A 22,664-nucleotide genomic window follows, 5' to 3' on the forward strand; every position below is an offset into this window, starting at 1 on the left:
GATTGGTGTCGCATGCACCAGACAGCTGAAGTCAGTGTTCCTGCGGCTGTTTCCTCGGATCACAAGCCGCTCATGTTGAATTCTGGTGGTTTAGCACCTGCACGAGTTCGTTTTTAAAAAAGCTTCAAAGTAGAAGCCAGCTGGATGCATGATGATGATTACAACAAAGTTGTGGAGGAGGCGTGGCTGGAAGAAGAGCATGATGACCCAGAGGCAGTCTCGGTGCTACACAAGCTTGCCAGGTGCCAACGTTAGCTCACCAATTGAAGCAACAGGAAATTTCAGGGTGCTGATAAGGAACTTAAAAAGAAAACAAAGCTCCTTGAGGAGCTCCAGAGGCAAGAAGGGATTGAAAGTTGAGAGGATATCAAGAGATTGCAGGGAGAAATCGACTCCATTCTAGAACAAGAAGACATAAAATGGAAGCAAAGAGCGAAGCAGAATTGGTACCAAAACGGAGACCGCAATACGCCTTTTTTCCACGCCTGGGCTGATCACAGACGGAGAATTAATCACATTCGCCAGATTAAGGATGAGGCGGGCACGGAGTTGAAGCACATTGAAGAAATCAGCAATGCTTTCATAGGTTTTTATCAAAACCGTTTTACGGCTGAGTTCATTTCTGGGGTGGACATTTGTTTGGCAGACATGGGGAGGCGTGTCACAGATGCGATGAATGTTGATTTGTTGAAACCTTTTGTGGCTGAAGAGATTGTAGTAGCTCTTGGGCAAATGCATCCACTTAAGTCTCCTGGTCCGGATGGTTTCTCCGCTTGCTTTTATCAACAATCTTGGGACACGGTGAAAAATGAGGTATGTCAATCTGTTCTTGATTTTTTAAATCATGGCATTTTTTATCCTTCTATCAACTCTACTTATATTGCTTTAATCCCTAAAGTTAAAGCTCCTTCCTCCCTGACTGACTATCGCCCCATTAGCCTCTATAATGTGCTCTACAAATTAAGTGCTAAGGTCTTAGCAAATAGGCTTAAGAAGGTGTTGCCCCACATAATCTCCCTTAACCAAAGTGCATTTGTTCCTGGGTGACTTATCACTGACAACATACTGGTGGCTTTTGAGGCTATGCACACCATGGACAAAAAAATGAAAGGTAGAGAGGGGTACATGGCCATGAAACTGGACATGAGTAAGGCTTTTGATAGAGTTGAATGGGACTTTCTGGAGGTAGTTATGCAGAAATTGGGGTTTGAGGCCAGGTGGATTCACTTGCTCATGACGTGTGTCCGTACAGTGACTTATTCCATTCTTATTAATGGGCAGCCTTATGGTAACATCACCCCCTCACGAGGAATTCGCCAAGGGGACCCGCTTTCTCCTTATTTCTTCATCCTATGCGCGGAGGGGCTTAGTTCCCTTCTACATAAGGCTGAAAGCGATGGGAGGATCTCGGGGATTCCAATTGTACGAGGGGGAATGCGGTTGAACCACCTTTTCTTTGCAGATGATAGCCTCCTTTTCTGCATAGCTAATATTCCTGAATGGCTCAATATCCAAGGTATCCTCACAATGTATGAACATGCTTCGGGCCAAAAGATCAATAAAGAAAAGACTTCCATATTCTTTAGCAGCAATACAAAGCCAGAAACAAAAAACCACATTCTCTCAGTGGTTGGGGTGTCCTTGACTACTCACTTTGAGAAATACCTTGGGTTGCCTGTTTTGATTGGAAAATCGAAGGTTGCAGCTTTCTCAGGGTTACAAGGCAAAATCTGGGGTGGATTAAATGGCTGGAAAGAAAACATTTTATCTCAAGCAAGGAAAGAGGTGCTCTTGAAGGCGGTCATCCAATCCATACCCACATATACGATGAGTGTATTTCAACTGCCTAAAGCGGTGTGCAAAGAAATTAATTCTATGATGTCAAATTTCTGGTGGGGGAAAAAAGACAAGGAAGCAAGAATTACGTGGATGAGCTGGGAAAGATTGGGTAGGGCCAAAGAACAAGGCGGAATGGGCTATCATGACTTGGAAATTTTTAATCAGGCTCTACTTGCCAAGCAGGGATGGAGATTATTAAAATTTCCTTACTCTTTGATGGCGAAGGTTTTTCAGCAAAAATATTATCCACATGACTCTTTCCTCAATTCTACGTTGGGTCGCGCTCCCTCCTATGCTTGGCGCAGCATTTGGAATGCTAAGAAATTACTCGATGAAGGTTTGCTATGGAGAGTGGGGGATGGGAGAACTATTAACATTTGGGGGGACTGCTAGATACCATCCCCATCAACTTATGCCATTCAAACACCCAACCGACTCCTGGATACAAGCTCAAAAGTCAGCTCTTTAATAGATGAAAACACAAACTGGTGGAAGCTTTCCCTGATCAAAGAGCTCTTTAGTGCGGAAGAAGCCGCCCTCATCGGGAATATTCCAATTTGTCTAGCAGGGCAGTAGGATACACTGGTATGGCTGGGAACTAAGAATGGGACTTTCACAGTCCGGAGTGCCTACCACATGGCTAGAGCTAGTATGGAGGAGGATAGCGGCAGAGGCTCCAACCCAACCAAATGCAAAAGTTTCTGGAAGGAGGTCTGGAAAATTAAGGTTCCGGCAGTTGTAAGGGTCTTTCTTTGGAAGGCCTGTAACAACATTCTACCAACACAGCTCAATCTTCGGAGGAAAGGTGTTGTGGAGGACTCTTTATGTCCTATTTGCAGGTTGGAAGAGGAATCAGTGGAACATATTGTATGGAACTGCGAATCGGCGCGAGACATGTGGGCTGCTTGCAACAGGAAAATCCAAAAAACTCCTAATATGGAGATGACTTTTCCCAGCATTTTTTCATCACTGATTGAACGACTGGAAGAGGAGGAACTGCAGTTGGTGGCTACTATGGCTAGATGTTTGTGGCTGCAGAGAAACAGTGTAGTTTTTGGTGGTGCCTTCACATCGCCATCCCATGTTATTGAAACTGCAACATCCCAACTTGAAAATTTCCATAAGGCAGAGAGAGGAAGAAGAATGGAGAGCCCACCGCGTGCAGAGCAACCAATCAAGAAATGGGAAAAGCCTCCCCTAGGTATAGTGAAGCTTAACTGGGACGCGGCCATTGACGTTGGGAAGCAGAAAATGGGAGTTGGAATCATAGCACGTGACCATACTGGTAATGTCCTGGCAGTTTTATGTGCATCGAGACCTCTAGTCACATACCCAGCCGTCGTAGAAGCCATAGCCGCATGGAAAGCCACGGATGTCTGCATGATCATGGGATTCTCCAAGGTCATCCTTGAAGGAGACTCACTTGAAGTGGTTAAAGCTTTGTAAGGAGATGATTGGTGTTGGAGCAGATTTGGCTCTCTAATTAATGGTGCAAAGTTTACTCTCAATAGTTTTCAAGGCTGGCATGTTTGCCACACAAAGCGCTTGGCCAATTCTACAGCTCACTTGCTAGCTAAGCACAGACTCACAGTATCGGAAGACCAGCTCTGGCGGGATGATTTCCCTCTTTGTATTCAACATTCTGTTCTCCTTGACAAAGGTCTTCCTTGAGTTTTGAGTAATGGAATACCAATTCAAAAAAAGAAAAAAAAAATCATAATCAAATCCCTAAATTAGGCTAATCTAATCTTCATCAATCATAATCAAATCCTTAACTTTAAAGTCATTCAAATATACTCTAACAGTGTAACTCATTCATTGGAGAGAAACAAAATAATTAATTAAAAGAAATATAACGGGTACCAATGAATGAACTACACATCAGTTTGATAAGACTCTTGATCAAATATTTAGTACCCCTAGCATTTTTCTTTCCCAAAAGCGAGTTTCGATCTTCTTTTTTTTAGTGTAAAAAAGTCTAAAAAATACGTTTGAAATTTTTTACCAAACAAACTAATTTTTGTTTGACACAGGTTTTTAGGTATTAAAAATACATTTTTAAGTTTCCTAACACAATTTTAAGCAGCTCTAACATGGTATCATTGCCAAAGTTTATGAATTCGAACCTTAACTTCACATTTTACCCCTTATTTTAATTAAATATTCTATGTGTTAGGTTTCATTTATAAGTTCCCACAACGATTTAACATGATATGTTGAGAGCCAAAATCATAAATCCAAACTTTGTCTATTGGGCCTCACTTTATTAAAGTGATGATTTAAAGCCTATGAGAAGATGTTCCTCGTACTATGCTTTGATTCATAGTAAAAATTCCCTTTGTTGGAGAACACAAGTGCGGTTATGACCATCCTCTTTGGAATAAATGCAAATATTGCATTATCTTTTTCAAAAATCGTTGGTGCCATTCATGTACATATTCGATTCTTCTAATTGAAAAAGGATCAAATGTCATGCTCAAGGCTGATTTTGTATCTGCCAGATATCAGAGAAAGCAATGAGGAAGTTCGGTCCTCTTTTTTTTTTTTCTTTTTTTTTTTTCTTAAAAAAAAATAAAAAATTATTTTAAAGGTGTGAAATATAATTTTAAAATAAAATGTAAAAATATATTTTTAACGCTTTATTAGATTTGTTGTTTTTTAATGTTTTGCTTAAAAATAACGAAAAATAGTTTATGTAGGCCTTTTGTTTTCTTTTGGTTCTTTTTTGAGTTCAAACTATTGACTGATAGCGAATGAGTTATTAAGTTTATGGAAGAATTGTCATTGATGAAAGAGACAGAAACCAAAGACGTGATTCGACAATTTATACTGCAGATTTATATACTGATTGTGATGATAACATTTATAAGGTGTTGTTTTGTAATGGCCCTACAGGCTATTGGATATGTCATAGACAGTACTAAGGCCGTAGGGTTTTCCATTTGTATCTTTGGTATTGTATGATGGAACATTTTGCTCCATATTGATTTTGCTTCATATTGATTTCGCTTTATCAGGTTTGGGGGTGGCTGAAACCACCCCCAAACCCACTGGGAGTGGTTTCAGCCACCCCCTGGGCTCGAGCTACCCCCATCCGGCCAAGCCACCCCCAAACCAGCCAGATGGGGGTGGCCTGGCCACCACCATGGCCAAAGGGGGTGGCCATCCACCCCGCCAAATGGCCAAGCGGGTGGCAACAACCACCCCCAAATTTTTTAATTTATGTTATTATTTTTTTAAAAATATATATAATTTTTTAATATTTTTAATTCTTTTTTTTCTTTTTAAATTAAAATTAATTATAGGACACGTGATGCAATTTGGTTGGTGTTGACGTAGCGTTTTGTTAAGTTTTGGACGGAATTTTAACGGAGGTACCATCTCTGTCTTTATGAAAACCACAGGTACCTCCTATGATAAAAATGAAAACCTAGGGGGCAAAAAATAAAGAGTTCAAACCTTAATGGGTTTTTAGTATTTAACCGTACTACTTAACATTTCAGCTAACAAAGTAACAACTTTGAAGAAAAACCGAGTTCACCAACCGCCATGGGAGTAGGGAATTTTGGTTCCCTCCTCCTCCCCCTTCCCCCCTACTCCCATTTTTTCTTCCACCTCCTTCCCTTCTCACCTCTTATGATGCTCAAACCACCTCTTTGGAGGCCCTATCTACTTCTTTGGAGACCCTATCAAACGCCCTTGACGTTTTATCCGTGTTCAACAGCTTAGTCGTCTCCTCCTCTACCGTCAACCAGTTCACTTCCTCCTCCAGTCATTCACAACCTCAGATCTTCCCCATTTTTAAAATTTTGAGATTTGATTTTTTCAAAACCATATCTATTCATTTCAAGAAGCCCCAACCATGCACCCGCCACCCCATCAAGCTCCTAGGTCTTGTAGCTACAAGATGCCTCCAACCGCCTTCATCCGGCCACCATGCGCTAGAGCGTGTTCAACATGCGCCGACGCATGAAGACTGCATCTTGGCGTCCATTGCTGGTGCGTGGCTCACACATGTCACCACGGGTTTCTCGTATTCTATTATCTCTAGTGAACTCCTTGCTATGTTGCTAGAATCTCAAGATTGCATTTATGTCTTTTCTATTTCGTTTGTTATTTGCTTTAATTATAGTGCATTTTATTGTGCACAATGTGTAATTAAATGGACCGCTTCTAACCTTGTGTTCGAAAGTATTTTTGACTGGTCTCTCATTATCTCTTTCTTTCGGATAAAAAATGAGAACAACCCCCTTTGTAACATTTTCCATATTTGCTTTTAAAAAAAAAAAAAAAAACTCTGAAATCGGTGTAACTATCATTCTTTTTTCTAAGCCAACGAGAAAAGTTTAGGAAATCTAAGTATTACTTGAATGAACCTAGCTCTCAATTAACCTGATAATAGCAAATGGGCTTCAACTACTCAGCCAAAATACCTATACTAGACTAAAATGAATGGGCTCCAAATCGGAGATGAGCCACTCCTCTTGGTTAACTTTGGGTTAACACCAAATATGCAACTTAAACTTGCATGTAAAAGGAAAAAAAAAATAATGAGAAAGAACAACAAAGGAACAAACCATTCAAGTTCATCCATCATCCATCAACCATCATCCATGCAAGAAAAATAAAGGCAAAAGCCATAATTAGAAACATCGAACTCCATAAGATATATTCTCAATAGACTAATGTTTGCATGTTCCTGACTCATTATTGTCTCCCATGTTCTGACAAATTTTAAGCTGTGAAATTTGATCTGGTTGCCTTTTTCTTGAGAACAATGGCCAAACAAGTGTCTCCTACTAGTTCATCTGTGCCAATTCCTTCACGGTGTTGGCAAGATGTTCCTCTTTCTGAACACTTAAAACCCAATTTGCATTAATGGAAACCCGCTCAATGCTCTGCCTCAAGTTTCTAGCCATCGACGGCTTAGTACGGCTTGCAAAAAACTCCTCTATTTCTCTGGCCTTCTCAAATGAAGTAAACTGGGGGGAGGGATGAAACAAAAAAAACCATAAGCATCAACAATGACTAACTAATTGCATGTGAATTAAAATTCAGGCACAACATTTTATGATACAAAGACAAAAATTGATACTTGTGGAACCAACAACACAAAGAAGGATTTTGTAATAGGTGTTCATTTGTTGATCAATAAAATTCTAATCATTCATCAAACCAAAAAAGAAAAAAGAAAAAAAACAACAGAAGAAGAAAGAGGGAGGGAGAGAGTGAGAGAGACAAACCGGCGAGACAATTGCACTGACAAAACGAGTTATTAGATATCCGGAACCCCAGGTTTTGAAAATATGCTCCCACTTATCCTGTATTTTAATCATATATAAGAAGAAAAAACTAAGGCATTAGATAACAAAAGTGGTTTGTTGCCCATCCCTCGATAGTTTCTTAAAACCAACCCTGTGGGAGATTATAATTATGATGAATACAAGAATAGACTAACAGGGGCTAACTGCCACAGAAAATCAAAAAACAAGTTTCTCTTCCCTTCATGTTATAAATAAAAAGAGAAAATGCACTTTATCCTCTGAAGTTTGATAAATTTTTCAATTTGAACCCTAATATATAGAAATTTGTAATGTACCCTCATAAAATTACAAAATTTTGCAATTCAAACAATCCATTAATTAATTCGGTTTGAGAAGACGAAAAGTTAACCACGTGATTCTAGTCATTCACCTTAAGCATACGATATTCTAGTCGAACTTCATCTTCTTAGGAACTCAGTTATCTGATTTTGATCAGTCATATGATATTTCACAAATACTCGAAGTTCATAGCAACGCTTCCAAAACTTGTCTTCTTGGGAGTCGTGGAAAATGTCTAAGGTCTACATGTTACCTTTGTGTAAAACCCACTTTTTCTCTACCAGATTAACGTACATGCTACAAAATACATGAGAAGCACCATGATGCTAGTTTTTCTTTTTAAGGAAAGAACGTGAGTGCCATGTCCCCTGTATCTAGATAAGTGATCTCGGACCATTTCGCTTAATTGTGCATGAAATGTTTGCTTTTTACATAGCTAAATTGAGTCTTACCTTCAGCCATGTCCAAGCTGTTTCACGTCCTTCTCTACTAACAGCAAGTCCAAGAACAGCATCCTGGCTACGAACCTAGATCAAATGGGAAATAAAGCCAGCATCAGTGGCCCAAGCCAAATCAGACCATAATAAAAATGTTTTGACCTCCACAGTCATAAAATTCAGATACCTCAGAAGACAACAAAAAGTTAAGAGCTTCAAGAATTATCTTGGGATCAGGAGAAGATGCTAATGAACCTACAACCACACAAAGATACATGATTCCAATATACCAAAGATACTCAGATGCTTTGCATCAATTTAAAATAATGATATGTTGTTACTTAGAATGCGTGTTTTCTCCTGGCTCAAATCAGTCTCCCGGTAAACTCTTAGAAGAGATTCATAACCCAGTCTGTTTGAGCTGGTGACTCTTTGCATTACAGCCACATAAGCTGCCTGCAACCACAGTTCTTTATAAATTTCAGTAGGGATTGTATATGGAGAAATGTTAGCAATTGTGCAATGCTTCTTTTACCAACCTTTCTTAAGTCAGGAGGGAGGAGTGGTGTATTTCTGTCATCTAAGAATGCAAGAAAACGCCTATTTGCCTCATTTAGTGTCAGTTCATGTCCAAACACAGCAAGCGCAGTCAAAATCTCTCCTCTCAACATTGCATCTAGATGGTTCTCACCTTGCTTAGGCTCCCATCCGAGCTTTCTGAAAAGAATTCAGATAGAATATATATAAACAAATCGAAGAATGATAAAGAACCACTATCTGCTATTTATTAGCCCTTAGCAGCTCTATTTAGGAAAGAAAAAAATTGACATAATTCAGAATATATATAATTCATAGGAGCATCATAATCACTATTTTCATTATATAAGAAATGACAATCTCGTGCTCTGTAGTTGTATTTTGACTATTTTTCATACCTTCAGTACCTTAAATTGCATAAAAATAATACTTTCCAAATCAAGTAGAATATAATTGACATCAAAGAGATCATTTAGACTCCGTTTACTTCGACGTCAAATGGTTTTTAGAAAATGATTTATGTATTTTACGGTGTTTACTTCGACGTAAAATAGTGGTCAATGGAAAATATTTTCCGTTTAACCGAAAATTCTTCTTTAATTTTCGGAAAATGGTTTACGGTTTTGAAAATCATAAACCATTTTCCGACTATGAGCATCTTATTCTTAAATCGATGGACCTTGCCAAGACCCACCCAAAACCTCGCCGGGACTTGTCCGGGACCCGCCCGGGACTTGCTCGGGACCCTCTCGGGACTTGATCGGGACCTGCCCGGGACTCGCCCCGGACCTGCCCGGGGCTTGCCCGGGACTTAACTGGGACTTGCCCGGGACCTGACCGCAACCCCCCGGTACTTGATCGGGACCTGCCCGGGACATGACCGGGACCCGCCCAGGACATGCCCGAGACTTGACCGGGACCCGCTCGGGACTTGCTCGGGACCCCGACGAAACCTGCCCGAGACTTGACCGGGATCCGCCTAGAACCTAACCGGGACTTGCCCGGGACTTGACTGGGACCCTCCCGGGATTTGACCGGGACCCGCCCGGGACTTGACTTGGACCCGCTCGGGACCTGACCGGGACCCACCCGGGACCCCAGCGGGACTTGCCTGGGGCTTGCCCTGGACCTGACAGGGACTTGCCCGAGACCTGCCGGGGACTTGACCGGGACCCGCCCGAAACTTGCTCGGGAACCCGGCAGGACCCGCCCTGGACTTGATCGAGACCCGCTCGGGACTTGATTGAACCTGCCCGGGACCTAACTGAGACCCGCCGGGACTTGATCGGGACCTCGCTAGGACTCGCTCGAGACTTGACCAGACTTGCCCAAGACCCGCCCGGAACTTGCCCGGTTGAGTCCCGATCAAGTTCCGTCAGGGTCCCGGGCGGATCCCGTCGGGGTCCCGGGCAGGTCCCAGTCAAGTCCCAGGTAGGTCCCGGGCGGGTCCCGGTCAAGTCCCATGCGGGTCCCAGTCAAGTCCCGGGCGGGTCCCGATCAAGTCCCGGTTAGGTTCCGAGCAGGTCCCGGTCAAGTCTCGGGCAGGTCTCGCCAGGGTCCTGGCTAAGTTCCAGCGGAGTCCCGGGCAGGTCTCTGCGGGGTCTCGAACAAGTCCTGTGCAAGTCCGGGTGGGGACCTTATTGGAAAAAATATATATAAAAAAAGATATTAAAAAAAAAATTATTTTCCGTGTGCAAGGTAAACGCCATAAAATGTTTTCAACGGAAAATATTTTTAGGAAAAATGGCTTTCCTGAAAATATTTACGAAGGAAACAATTTTACGTTGAAGTAAACGGAGCCTAAATTGCAAAAGAAAAGTAGATAGACTAGATCCAATGGCTTATAAACAAAGACCAACCTAGGAGTTTCAATTATTTATTTATAAGATTACTTACTCCGCAGAATACTGGAAAAGGCTAATAAAAAACTGTTTAACGTAGTCCAGTAACTCAGGGGTCGCATCGGCTGCAATTGTTGCAACTTTTTGACTCATCTGTGAATAGAGGGACTAGGATTAGGCCTAAGATCATAACTGAAATTAACTTAGACAAGATAAGGATGTGAAAATTACACTAATCAAATTAGATAGCACGATATATTCAGTCTCCTCCCTGTAAGCACCCATCAAGGTAAGCAATGTGCATAAAGACTGCTGGCGAGCCATACAAAGTGCAAATGAATCATCCAGAATTCCTGTTAAAGGAAGACGTTGTTAACTGCTCTTTTTTTGCTGTCAATAGGAAAATGCAAGTATGAATGAGTACTAATATCCCAATTACCAAATCTGTCTGTTGCAGATAAGAATTTGTTCTCTATTGCATATCTAAGTCTGGCTGCCAGGTCCTCATCATATTTCACCCTATAGAAACCAGTCTGATCCACATTAAGTTTTATCCAAGTAAATGTGGCTTCCATTTTATCACCCAGGATTTCCTTGATATCAAGAGTTTCAGACTTTGTTTGCAATAGAAAATCCTTTTGCAAATCATATGCGCCACAACACAATGTTATCGGGATACTCCACTGTCCATCCCCGTGGGAACCACTTGACAAAAATTGTGACTGCCATTATTATATTTATCTCATTAAGTTCTCAAAATATTGTTAAGTGAAATATTACAAAATGAAACAACTAACGATGCAATCGAGTTAACATATGTTAGTTCAAGATAAAATAGGTGGAAAAGATAAGACACAAGAAACCTGTTCGAACTCCAATTTGTTTTCTTTGACTTTGACAGAGACAACGGGGTATCCTTTTTGCTTTGTCCACGAATTCATTAGCCTTTTCACAGGCTCACCAGATCCCTCCTCAAGGACAGCCCATAAATCTTCTGTCTTTGCATTCGAGCAAGCATATTTTTTGATATACGAAGCAAGGGACCTCTGATTGCATAAATGAATTAGAAAAAAAGAAACTAGCAAAAACAGCCAATTAAAAACAAGGAAAAAAAAACAAATTTAGAAATGTTAGAAAAAATATAATTAACTGACTGACAGTTACATCAGAAATATTTCTCAAATGAGGAAGCCATATTGTGTTTCTTAATTTCTTTTCATAATTATCTGTAGAACAACTACTTATCACAATAACTATCAGATCTCAAAGTCCAGCTTTGCACAGACCTTATATTTTCTTACCAAGCCATCCAAAGACAAAAATGAGATACTTTCTCTCTGTCCCCCACAGAATTGATCCCATGTTCGCAAATACTGATGTCATCTTACCTTATGATATGAATTCATAGTGGTGATCTCAATTATTCAAATAAAAAACCATCATATTCAACTCAAATAAGCATTATCAAGTAGAAATACTTTCTACTAATTTCTTATCAAGATGAGTATCACAATTTTTTCTATATATGTAGAATTGATTACTTCATCAAATAATTAATTGCTAGCATCCAACACATTAATCAATATCTCCTAAACCTCTTTCATGAACTATATTTCTATAATTCGACATCACCATCCAACTATTTTATAAGTGAAACCTGTCTAACCTCTTCAGAACACACAAAAATATTGTCTATTTTTTATTTTTTTTTATTTTTTATGTTTGGAAGTATTAGTTTTTGATGGTTTTCTATGACATAAATTTCACGTGAATTTTGTTAATCAACTTCGGACAGCAGCAACAGCTTCCATGACAGTAGCAACTACTTCCACTTCAAAATTCAGCAACAACAGTTTCAAGTTCCAAATCCTCTGCCAAAGATCAAGTTTATTCAAATGAGGGCTCTCAGTCAAAGAACCAGAATGATTCAAGAGCTGAACAACAGCCCCAGTTGTAGCCTTGTAATCTTGTTATCGTTATACCTTTTCAATTTAAAATTTGCCACTAAAACTCCATGATATGTGGAGATTGTTTTGTAAACAGTTCTTTATATATACAGTAATACTCAGCTTGGTATGGTATTGAGCAACCAAACCATTCTTTTCACAAAGGATAGATTTCATACAAATTTGATGCAGAGAAAAAGGAAGTTAAAACCACACACATAGTTTTCTTCAATCATAGGAAAAGTCTCATCTTGTACAAAAAACATTACAAGTAACAAACCTAACAACCAACCTGAAAGCATTCAGCACCGAGATAGCTTTGCAACATCCGAATGACAGATGCACCTTTTCTGTAACTTATTGCATCAAAAATCTCATTGGTCTCGGCAGCATGATTTATCTCCACCTAGAAAAGGTAAACTTAAATTGGGATAAACTCAAACAAGTACTAAGGCTAATTCCTCAAAGAAGATTATAACAGGGAAAAAAACTTAACCCATGAAAAATTACCTCAATGGGATGGGACTCTGCAAGCCCATCCAGCTTAAGACCCTCTGTAAGTTCATCAAGAAACTGAGTCCATATATTCCATTCTGGGAACAAGCTATCAGTTGCTAAATAAGAAACCTGCGCAAATGCCATAATCGGTATATAATTTTAGAATAAAGTGGCGCAATTAGGTACAATAATATATAGACATGTGACCAATGCTACATACCCATGTTGCAAACCCCTCATTCAGCCACAGATGTGTCCACCATTCCATTGTTACAAGATTGCCAAACCACTGGTGTGCCAGTTCATGGGCTACGACAATCACAACCTTTACAGTGGCCAAAAATAATGATTAAACAATTTGTGGGGGATTATTATTAGAACAATAGCTCCTTATAACATTACCCCCACTAAATTATACCAAAAAGAGCAATATTCACAAGTGCACATTACCCTCTGTTTATTGGATGCCGCGGAATGCTGATCATCATAGAGCAATGCTGTTTCACGGTATGTGACTAAACCATAATTCTCCATGGCCCCAAAAGCAAAATCAGGGATTGCAACCATATCCAATTTGGGCAGAGTGTAAGCCACAGCAAAGTAACTGTAGAAGTTATCATGATCAATCCAAATTCCAGATAATGCAGCATAGACACTAAAATAATGCAAATTAAGGAATCACTAGTAACCACAATCCAGTGTCCAATTAGATGTTCTGTTAAGGTAAAGAATCGTAATTATGTGATTAGTGATCAATAATTTGGCGGTGATTGACTGTAAAACTTACTTTTTGTATAATTCAAGTGTCCTGACGGCAACACCCAGAGCAAATTTCCCTTGATTTGCCTTACCAACCTGACAGTATACTCGAACTTTGACCCCTGTATGGAGATGTAGGATTGATTACACTTTCAAGAACAAGGGTCGTATCACCACAAGAAACAATGGGCGTAGAGTATGATTTTACCATCAGATGTACGATCTTCCACATAATCAAACAAACCGACAACAACTGCCACCAAATATGTGGACATTATTGGCGATTCTTGATATGAAACTGTCTTCAGATGCCCATCAACTTTTTCTTCAATAATAGGCATGTTGGAAAGAGCTACTAGTTCAGATGGCACATCCAATGTAATTTTGAATGTAGCCTGCAACTCTCAATGCCAGAAAAAAGAAGGGCCGAATAAGCTTTTGCTTGCATTCATTTGAAAACACAATTACATCTGCATGAGAAGCAGATACTTCCTTTTTTTTTTTGTGGACTTTCTCAAACATGCATTATTAAAGTTCATTTTTTTTCTAGGTTTTCTCAAACATGCATTTAGGAATTAAGAAATGATTTCAGCAAAAGATGAAAAGACGTATAATATCGTAAATCAGCTAAACGAGAGAGAGAGAGAGAGAGGGAGAGGGAGATTGCAAACACCTTGCAAGCAGGTTCATCCCAACACGGAAAGCATCGCCGAGCATCAGCCGATTCAAATTGTGTAACGGCCATGTTCTTCTTCTCACCATCATGCTCATATGTGCTGGAAAGCAAAACAACTACTTCAGTACATAGAAGTAACTGATAAAATTGTCACTTAACAGAAAACACAAGAAATTTAGCTCCATTTAATAGCTGTGGAAAACCAGGTAAAACAAGTTGCAAATGGCGACTTCGAAAATCTTTTATTCCAGGCCCATTGGACTGAAAGCTACGCCATCAAAGTTGTATCACTGATCACACAATATTAACTGAAAATTCTAATTGATTATATCATTCAGCATTGGAAATAAGAATTCAATCATTTTAAGAGTATTTGATTACATCTCAGAAAGGGTAAACTGTGTCTCATCTTTTGCGAAACACAAAAGATTGTTCAAACCTAGCTAGTACTTATGTTGGACTCAAATTTATTCCAAAATTTTCTTTAATTTATTTTAATAAGTGCAAAGTGGCATCTAAGATGTTTAGGCTTTTTCAAAAATTAACGTTTGGATTTCTAGATTCTATACAATAAATAATTGTTAAGAATATTAAAAAAAACATGTAAGAAATGACACTTATAAAGATTTTGTTTTTGGTTTTTTTTTTTTTTTGTGAAAATTCTTATGACGGCCAACCTAAGACCGAGTCCATGACAGTTTGTCTATACTTTGAGGATGTAAGTAAAATTTTTTCTACACTTGTGGACATTAAAAAAAAAAAAAAATTCCAAAAAGAAAAAGATGTAATTTCCTTTTCTTTTTTCTGCTGCCTCTTTAAAGTTTTTATAAGAACATTGTCAGCAGACTCCCTAAAAGGGGAGTCTGTCCCCTATGTATAGGGAGTATGTCTTAAAAATCACAAAAAATGTTCCACAGTAGACTCCCTAAATAAGCCTCAATCATCAGGATTACTACAGTAGAACCCAAAGTATAGAGTTCCTCTATTGCAATCCTTATGATTATTAAAATAAAATAAAAAATAACGTTTCTCTCTCTTCTCTACTCTCTCCTTTCTCCTCTCATATATATATATATATATATATATATATATATATATATATAATTAAAAAAATATTAAAATAAGGAATGATTAAGGAAAGTTATTAGGGTGTATTTTGACATAGAAAAATACAAAATAGTTTAGATTCTTAAATGTAGAAAAAATGATGAAAAAACTACTGAAAATGCTGCAAGTATTGCAGTTTTGTCTTCAGATTGATGTGGATTCCCCCTTCCAGTTAGTTCCAGTGCGGCTTGTTCTGATGCGTCGGGTCAAGATTTTTATTAGGCTGGGCCTTTGGCCCATTTCCATTGTTTTCACCGGCACTATTCATGCTAGATTTGTGTTATCGATAGGGTTTACCTTTATTGTATTTTTTTGTGTGTATTTTGTCTTGCTTATTGTTTTGTTTGTTCTGCAGTTAGTGTAATCTTATCTTACACAAAAACACACACCAAAAAAAGAAAAAAAAAAATTGTGAATTTAAACAACGGTTTCTGTTAATTAAATAAAACTTTACATGTCCTATTATTCTTTCGTTTCATTGGAGAGTACGGTATTGTCAATTAGGCTTTACTTAGCTTTTCTTATCCCACTATGCATAAATGTAGAGAAATGTTATAAACAATCTTACTTCTATATTCTTAAGCACACACATGGTACTAAATTTTGGATGACACAATATTAAATTTTGAATTTAGTGTCACGTAAAGAAATGTGCATTTGAAAATAAATGAATGAGAGTGCATGTAATGTTTCTTTAGCATTGTTAACTAACTGAGACTGGGCAAATTATTCATCACCGCAACAACAAATGCTTATAACTTTTGCACTATGATTCAGCTTTACTGTCGTTTTAGTTGTTATATATATCAGATAATCTTTCTCATCAACTTAAAAATTAATATATATATATTCTACCTTCTGTAGAATCCCTTCATTTTGTCGTTCAAAGTTCCTTCAAACCCGATTTTCAGAACTCCGATACCAATCGGAAGTGTTTTAGCGAACGCCAAAACCAAAATGTCGTCGTTTTCAACCAAATCAATGTTTAAAGGCCTCAACACCTGCCCAAAATTTCACTCATTATTAAGCATCAACGGCAGTGCGTTTGGACGCAGACGAAAACTCAGCCTCGCAGAAAAAGGTGGGGAATTAAGCAAAATGGCTGTGAATGATCAATATATAGTATCCACTTTTTCTTAGTAATTTTGATAAATTCCAGCAACCAAATCAAGTTCAATTAGACAGATAGGGGATACCTTAGAGAAGCCCTGGTTCGTGAACGAAACGGAGCCGTTGGTGATGGAGAGCTCGGCCGCATTGAGGACGATGAACTTGGTGTTGGCGACGATGTCGAGGTCGATGGAGACAAAGCCGGCGAACTTGCAGGCGGAGAGGTCCGGTTTGAGGCGTATGTCGTAGTGTTTCGGGACGGCGAATTTAGGGAGGCGAGGTTGGCCCATGAACTGCTCCATAGCGTTTCTCTGGTACGTGTTGTAAAGATCATGAGATGAGTGAGAGTGATATGCAGAAAGGACTAGAGCTCAGCAATGGGTTATATAAGTGGCTTATCAGTAATGACTTTCAAGAGAATTTTATTTTAATTATTAAGAAAAAAGAAAGAAAGTATTATTCACTTAAAACACATCATATTAGCTCATGGAAAGTTTGTGTAAAAATTTAGTGTGAAAAGTAGCTTTACTCTGTTTTTATTAGAAATGAATATAGTAAGTGACATGGCATTTTCTTTTTTATAACATTTATATTATACCGAATGGTGTGACATGTTTTAAGTGATTTTTTATGTTATATACTTAAAACAAATAAAAGTATAAAAATATTAGGGGTCAATAAGTTCTCTATATTTGAACCATAATTCTCTTATAAATTCAATAGATCAACTATTAGATTTGTAGAGTCATTATTGACTTATGTGGGGTCTTGAATCTAACTCACTTAACTCATGAATGATCCGTTTGACTTGTATAATTATAAAATTAGATTTTTGTAATCCTATTTGCAAAAAAATAACCTAAACTTTCTTTCTTAGAGTCTTCCAAAGAATTAATGTTGTGAAACTTGATTTAATTTTTTTTTTTCCTTTTATTTATTAGTGATATGGTTATTCATTTATATGAATTAGTATCAAATAACAAGTCAAATAAGTTGTGTTTAGGTTAACCCAACATGACTTATTTATTAAATAGGTTATGTGGATCGGGTTAGTCAACTCAACACTAACTTTTTATCAAACAAGTCAATTTCATATTGTGTCAAAATTGACCCATAACAGGTTGTCAAATTGGTCGACCCGACACAACAACCTAAATTGCTAGTCATACCTGACACAAACCCCATCTTCTCAAAATTTCCTTGCCAAGCTACATGAAAATGATGTACAGTTTTGTAGAGTGGCAATAAGGGTGACTAAACGTGGCTCTATCACTTATTTTGAATCGGGACTTCTAGTAATATGGGCAATATTTGTGAGAAAGCTCATATGAAATTTATAAGTAGAGATAAATTTTATATTTGTTGTAAGAAAAAGTGAAAAAGTTATGTTTTGTATTGTGTTTTTTGTTTGAATAATAATAAAAAGTGATTGATATGATATAAAAAAAAAAATATTTTAAAGTTGACTTTTAAAAAAAAAAAAAAATTGAATTTCCCGTCAAAAGGAGCCACCGATCTATAAAGTCTCTTTCACAATTATTGTGTAAAAGCAAAATTAGTGGCTCTTTCTTTCCACTTATTTTGTAGAGAAAAATGTTTGTTAAAAATTGTGGAACAGATAGCAAGAAATAACTTTCATACCAAACTACGACGACGCTTGGATTGGATAGTTGTATAAGAGACAAGAGCGACGATGGACCCAATAACGAGGGCGCCGGCGCCGACAAGCAAAGCCACATAGGTTGACATCTTCTACAAATTTCAGAAATGATATTTTCCGCAAATAGGAAACAACTGCACGTGAGTAAGACAGAGCTACTTCAGTGGTGTCTTTTGGTCGGACAAAGTTAGTTGCTGTGGTCAGAAAATTGTATGGGCGGCGGGCGAGTGAATGAAGAGAGAATGAAGCATTTGACTGCTTATTAATAAACATCAATTGCTTCATCTGTTTGCAATTGAGTTTGCTTTGGAAGGAAGAAAAGATGGTATTCTTTTCTTTTCTTTCCTTTTCTTTTCTCTCAGTTTTTATTCTTATGCAATGTTCATTATGAAGGAGAACACTGTGTAAGTCTGTAAGATAACGAGATTCAAATTGAAGGAAGTATAGTACTGCAAATGGCAGATGCACTTCAATCAAATTGATAACATTCTTTATGGTAAAATGGTATTCAATCCAAACATGGATTTAATTTCCTTATAATCAAAGAAATCTGAACATAATTTAGATAAACATAGTCATAACAAATAGATAATCTTAAAAAACATGACATCACATGTTTTCACCCTCTTCTTTTTTTTTGGCTTATCATTTACTGTTCTTCTGAAATTAATTTCTTCACTTTTTAAAAGTTCAAGATTTTTTTCCTTTCATTTCAGTTTTCTCTCTTTGTGTCATCACTTATTCATTTTCTTCTTTTTCATTTCACTGTCTAAGCTTCTCATGTGTGGTTCCCAGCGAATATATGTTATTATGGTTATGTACAGGTAAAATAGTTACAATTGATCACTCTGTATGCCTATTATGAATTTTTTTGATTCAATATGTCTTTTTTCCTTTCAAATTAATTATTTTCTTCACAACTAAGGTGTTAGAAGAAGGGGAATATTAAATAATAATATGGAGGCATTCATGGTTTGAGGTATCAGCTGCTTTGCATTCTTGTCAATGAGTAGTACAATAGATGCTTTACTAAGCAATACTTTTCTCAACTTTATAAAAAGCATTTGTATTTTTATAAAGTTGATTCTTCCAAGCTAATGCAAAGCAAAACCCTTGCTTATCCCATATATTGCTCCTATTGTTTCGGGTAGATGCTTTACTACCTTATCCTTATAGAACCATCTATATTTATTAATACTTTGTTCTTCCTACCTAAAGCAAAACCCTTGACTAGGTGTGTGATACCTTGCTCTATTCCGTATTGTTAAAATATTAATTAAATGATTAAATTAATTATTTATTTATAAATTTAAGTTTCATGGAAAAGTGGGTGATTTATAGAATTGCATTCAGCTTTTAAAGTAAAAAATAATATATATATATATATATATATATATATATATATATATATATATATATATAAATGCTTCATTTTTATAGCATGTTTGGAATTACCTTAGGGTGGTAAAAAATATTTTTAACGCTTAGAAAGTTATGGGCAATGCTAGGGGTACCAAATTTTTTACAAGATGTTTACTAAACTGATGTGTAACTCATTCATTCGGGAGAAACAAAACAATTAATTAAAAGAAATGTAACGGGTACCAATGAATAAAATACACATTAGTTTAATAAGACTCTTGATAAAATATTTAGTACCCCTAGCTTTTTTCTTTCCTAAAAGCGAGTTTTGATCTTCAATTTTTTTAGTGTAAAAAAGTCTAAAAAATATGTTTGAAATTTTTTACTAAACAAACTAGTTTTTGTTTGGCACAACTTTTTAATTATTAAAAATACATTTTTAAGCTTCCTAACACAATTTCAAGCAGGCTCTAATATGGTATCATGGCAAAAGTTTATGAATTAAATATTCTATAGGTTAGGTCTCATTTATAAGTTCCCACAACGATTTAACATGATATGTTGAGAGCCAAAATCATAAATCCAAACTTTGTCTATTGGGCCTCACTTTATTAAAGTGATGATTTAAAGCCTATGAGAAGATTTCCTCGTACTATGTTTTGATGCATAGTAAAAATTCCTTTTGTTGGAGAACACACGTGCCGTTATGACCATCCTCTTTGGAATAAATGCAAATATGGCATTTTCTTTTTCAAAAATCATTGGTTGCATTCGTGTACATATTCGATTCTTGTAAGTGAAAAAGGATCAAATGTCATGTTCAAGGCTGATTTTGTATCTGCCAGATATCAGAGAAAGCAGTGAGGAAGTTCGGTCTTTTTTTTTTCTTTTTTTTTTTTAAGGTGTGAGATATAATTTTAAAATAAAATATAAAAATATATTTTTAACGCTTTATTGGATTTGTTGTTTTTTTATGTTTTGCTTAAGAATAATGAAAAATAGTTTCTGGTAGGCCTTTTGTTTTCTTCTGGTTCTTTTCTGGGTGCAAACTATTAACTGATGGCAAATGAGTTATTAAGTTTATGGAAGAATTGTCATTGATGAAAGAGATAACAACCATAGACGTGATTCGGTAGTTTATACTACAGATCTATATACTGATTGTGATGATAACATTTATAAGGTGTTATTTTGTAATGGCCCTAAAGACTATTGGGTATGTCATAGATAGAGTTGAGGCCGTAGGGTTTTCCATTTGTATTTTTGATATTGTATGATGGAACATTTTGTTCCATATTGATTTCGCTTTATCTAGTTTGGGGGTGGCCGAAACCACCACCAGTGGGTTTGGGGGTGGTTTCGGTCACCCCCAAATCGGCCAGATGGGGGTGGTCCGGCCACTGCCATGGCCAAAAGGGGTGGCCAGCCACCCCCCAAATGGCCAAGAGGATGGCTACGGCTAGCCCCAAAGTTTTAATTTTTAATTTTTTGAAAAAATATGATTTTTTAATATTTTTAATTCTTCTTTTTAAAAAAATAATAATTATAGGACACATGGCGTAATTTGATTGATGCTAACGTGGCGTTTCGTTAAGTTTTGAACAGAATTTTAACGGAGGTACCATCTCTATCTTTATGAAAACCACAAATGATAAAAATGAAAACATAGGGGCCAAAAAAAAAAAAAAAGAGTTCAAACCTTATGGGGGTTTTTAGTATTTAACCATACTACTTAACATTTCAGCTAACAAAGTAACAATTCTGAAGAAAAACCGAGTTCACCAACCGCCATGGGAGGCGGGAATTTTGGTTCCCTCCTCCTCCCCCTTCCCCCCTACTCCCATTTTTTCTTCTTCCTCCTTCCTTTCTCGCCTCTTATGATGCTCAAACCACCTCTTTGGAGGCCCTATCTACTTTTTTGGAGACCCAATCCAACGCCCTTGACGTTTTATCCGTGTTCAACAGCTTAGTCGTCTCCTCCTCTACTGTCAACCGTCTGTTCACTGCCTCCTCCAGCCATTCACAACCTCAGATCCTCCCCTTCTTTAAATTTTAAGATTTGATTTTTTTCAAAACCATATGTATTCATTTCAAGAAGCCCTAACCCTGCACGCGCCACCCCATCAAGCTTTTGGGTCTTGTAGCTACAAGATGCCTCCAACCACCTTCATCCGACCACCATGCGCTAGAGCGTGTTCAACACGTGCCAATGCATGAAGACTGCATCCTGGCGTCCATTGGCTCACACCCAACCGCTTCCTTGCCGCCTTCCTCCGCCCCGCCCTCCAATGATGTTGCGGTTTTTGTGTATTTTTTTAGTTTTCTTGTTGTTGTCTTGTTTTAGTGCTCAAATTCAATCAGTTTCAATGCTAATTTCGCCGCTGTGTTTTGCTGTTGTGGTTAAGAAAAGTCTCTCAATTGCAATTGTAGTTCTTAAATTCTCTAATGATAAAATTATTCACAATGTCACCACGGGTTTCTCGTATTCTATTATCTCTAGTGAAGTCCCTGCTATGTTGCTAGAATCTCAAGATTGGATTTATGTATTTTCTATTTCATTTGTTATTTGCTTTAATTATAGTGCATTTTATTGTGCACAATGTGTAATTAAATAGACCGCTTCTAACCTTGTGTTCGAAAGTATTTTTGACTGGTCTCTCATTATCTCTTTCTTTCAGATCAAGAATGGGAACAACCCCCTTTGTAACATTTTCCATTTTTGCTTTAAAAAAAAAAAAAATCAAACAAAAAAAATCTCTGAAATCAGTGTAACTATCATTCTTTTTTCTAAGCCAACGAGAAAAGGTTAGGGAATCTAAGTATTACTTGAATGAACCTAGCTCTCAATTAACCTGATAATAGCAAATGGGCTTCAACTACTCAGCCCAAATACCTATACTAGACTGAAATGAATGGGCTCCAAATCGGAGATGAGCCACTCCTCTTGGTTAACTTTGGGTTAACACCAAATATGCAACTTTTTTTTTTTCTTTTTTTTTCTTTTTTTTTTTTTAAATTGAAAAGGGGAAAATGTTACAAGGGGGGATCTTTACCACTCTTGATCCGTATGGATGAGAGAATGGATGATCTTATGGGAATGCTTCCAAACACTAGGTGGGAAGCGGCCCATTTAGCCAAACAATGTGCTCTAAAGTTAGCACTCCTAGAAACTTTCTCAGCCTTTCAGCTAAACTTGAATGAAAAAGGAAAAAAAAAATAATGAGAAAGAACAAGAAAAGAACAAACCATTCAAGTTTCATCCATCATCCATCAACCATCATGCATGCAA

The 22,664-nt window shown here is 37.4% G+C and overlaps 1 protein-coding gene across 2 annotated transcripts; it reads right to left on the minus strand.

Annotated features, from left to right (window-relative positions):
* Nucleotides 1-6,466: 6,466 nt before the first annotated feature.
* Nucleotides 6,467-16,677, minus strand: LOC132184634 (aminopeptidase M1-like). 2 transcript variants are annotated; one of them, XM_059598342.2, is made up of 19 exons: nucleotides 16,440-16,677; nucleotides 16,099-16,244; nucleotides 14,134-14,236; nucleotides 13,669-13,855; nucleotides 13,489-13,582; nucleotides 13,152-13,305; nucleotides 12,922-13,026; nucleotides 12,714-12,830; nucleotides 12,496-12,609; nucleotides 11,121-11,303; nucleotides 10,697-10,979; nucleotides 10,489-10,610; nucleotides 10,313-10,410; nucleotides 8,419-8,596; nucleotides 8,221-8,335; nucleotides 8,067-8,134; nucleotides 7,895-7,969; nucleotides 7,083-7,160; nucleotides 6,467-6,821 (listed from the first exon to the last, which is right to left on the minus strand). In XM_059598342.2, the coding sequence occupies exons 1-19, from the start codon at nucleotides 16,653-16,655 to the stop codon at nucleotides 6,639-6,641; spliced, it is 2,619 nt and encodes an 872-aa protein (XP_059454325.2). In that variant the 5' UTR covers nucleotides 16,656-16,677; the 3' UTR covers nucleotides 6,467-6,638. The 2 variants fall into 2 exon arrangements, with proteins under 2 accessions (XP_059454325.2, XP_088374500.1); XM_088518374.1 differs by lacking the exons at nucleotides 16,099-16,244; nucleotides 16,440-16,677 and adding an exon at nucleotides 14,340-14,416.
* Between the last annotated feature and the right edge of the window lie 5,987 nt (nucleotides 16,678-22,664).

Source organism: Corylus avellana, chromosome 7, assembly GCF_965113065.1.
Source record: "Corylus avellana chromosome 7, dhCorAvel1.hap1.2, whole genome shotgun sequence".
In the NCBI taxonomy this organism is placed as follows: Eukaryota; Viridiplantae; Streptophyta; class Magnoliopsida; order Fagales; family Betulaceae; genus Corylus; species Corylus avellana.

Bases quoted from the DNA above. Each gene is read 5' to 3' on its own strand.
- LOC132184634 (XM_059598342.2), bottom strand. From the start codon at position 16,655: ATGGAGCAGTTCATGGGCCAACCTCGCCTCCCTAAATTCGCCGTCCCG. The intron at 13,027-13,151 runs GTAATGTGCACT...GCCACTGTAAAG, and splicing joins CGGCATCCAATAAACAGAGG to GTTGTGATTGTCGTAGCCCA. The intron at 6,822-7,082 runs GTTTGTCTCTCT...CCCTCCCCCCAG, and splicing joins TCAGTGCAATTGTCTCGCCG to TTTACTTCATTTGAGAAGGC.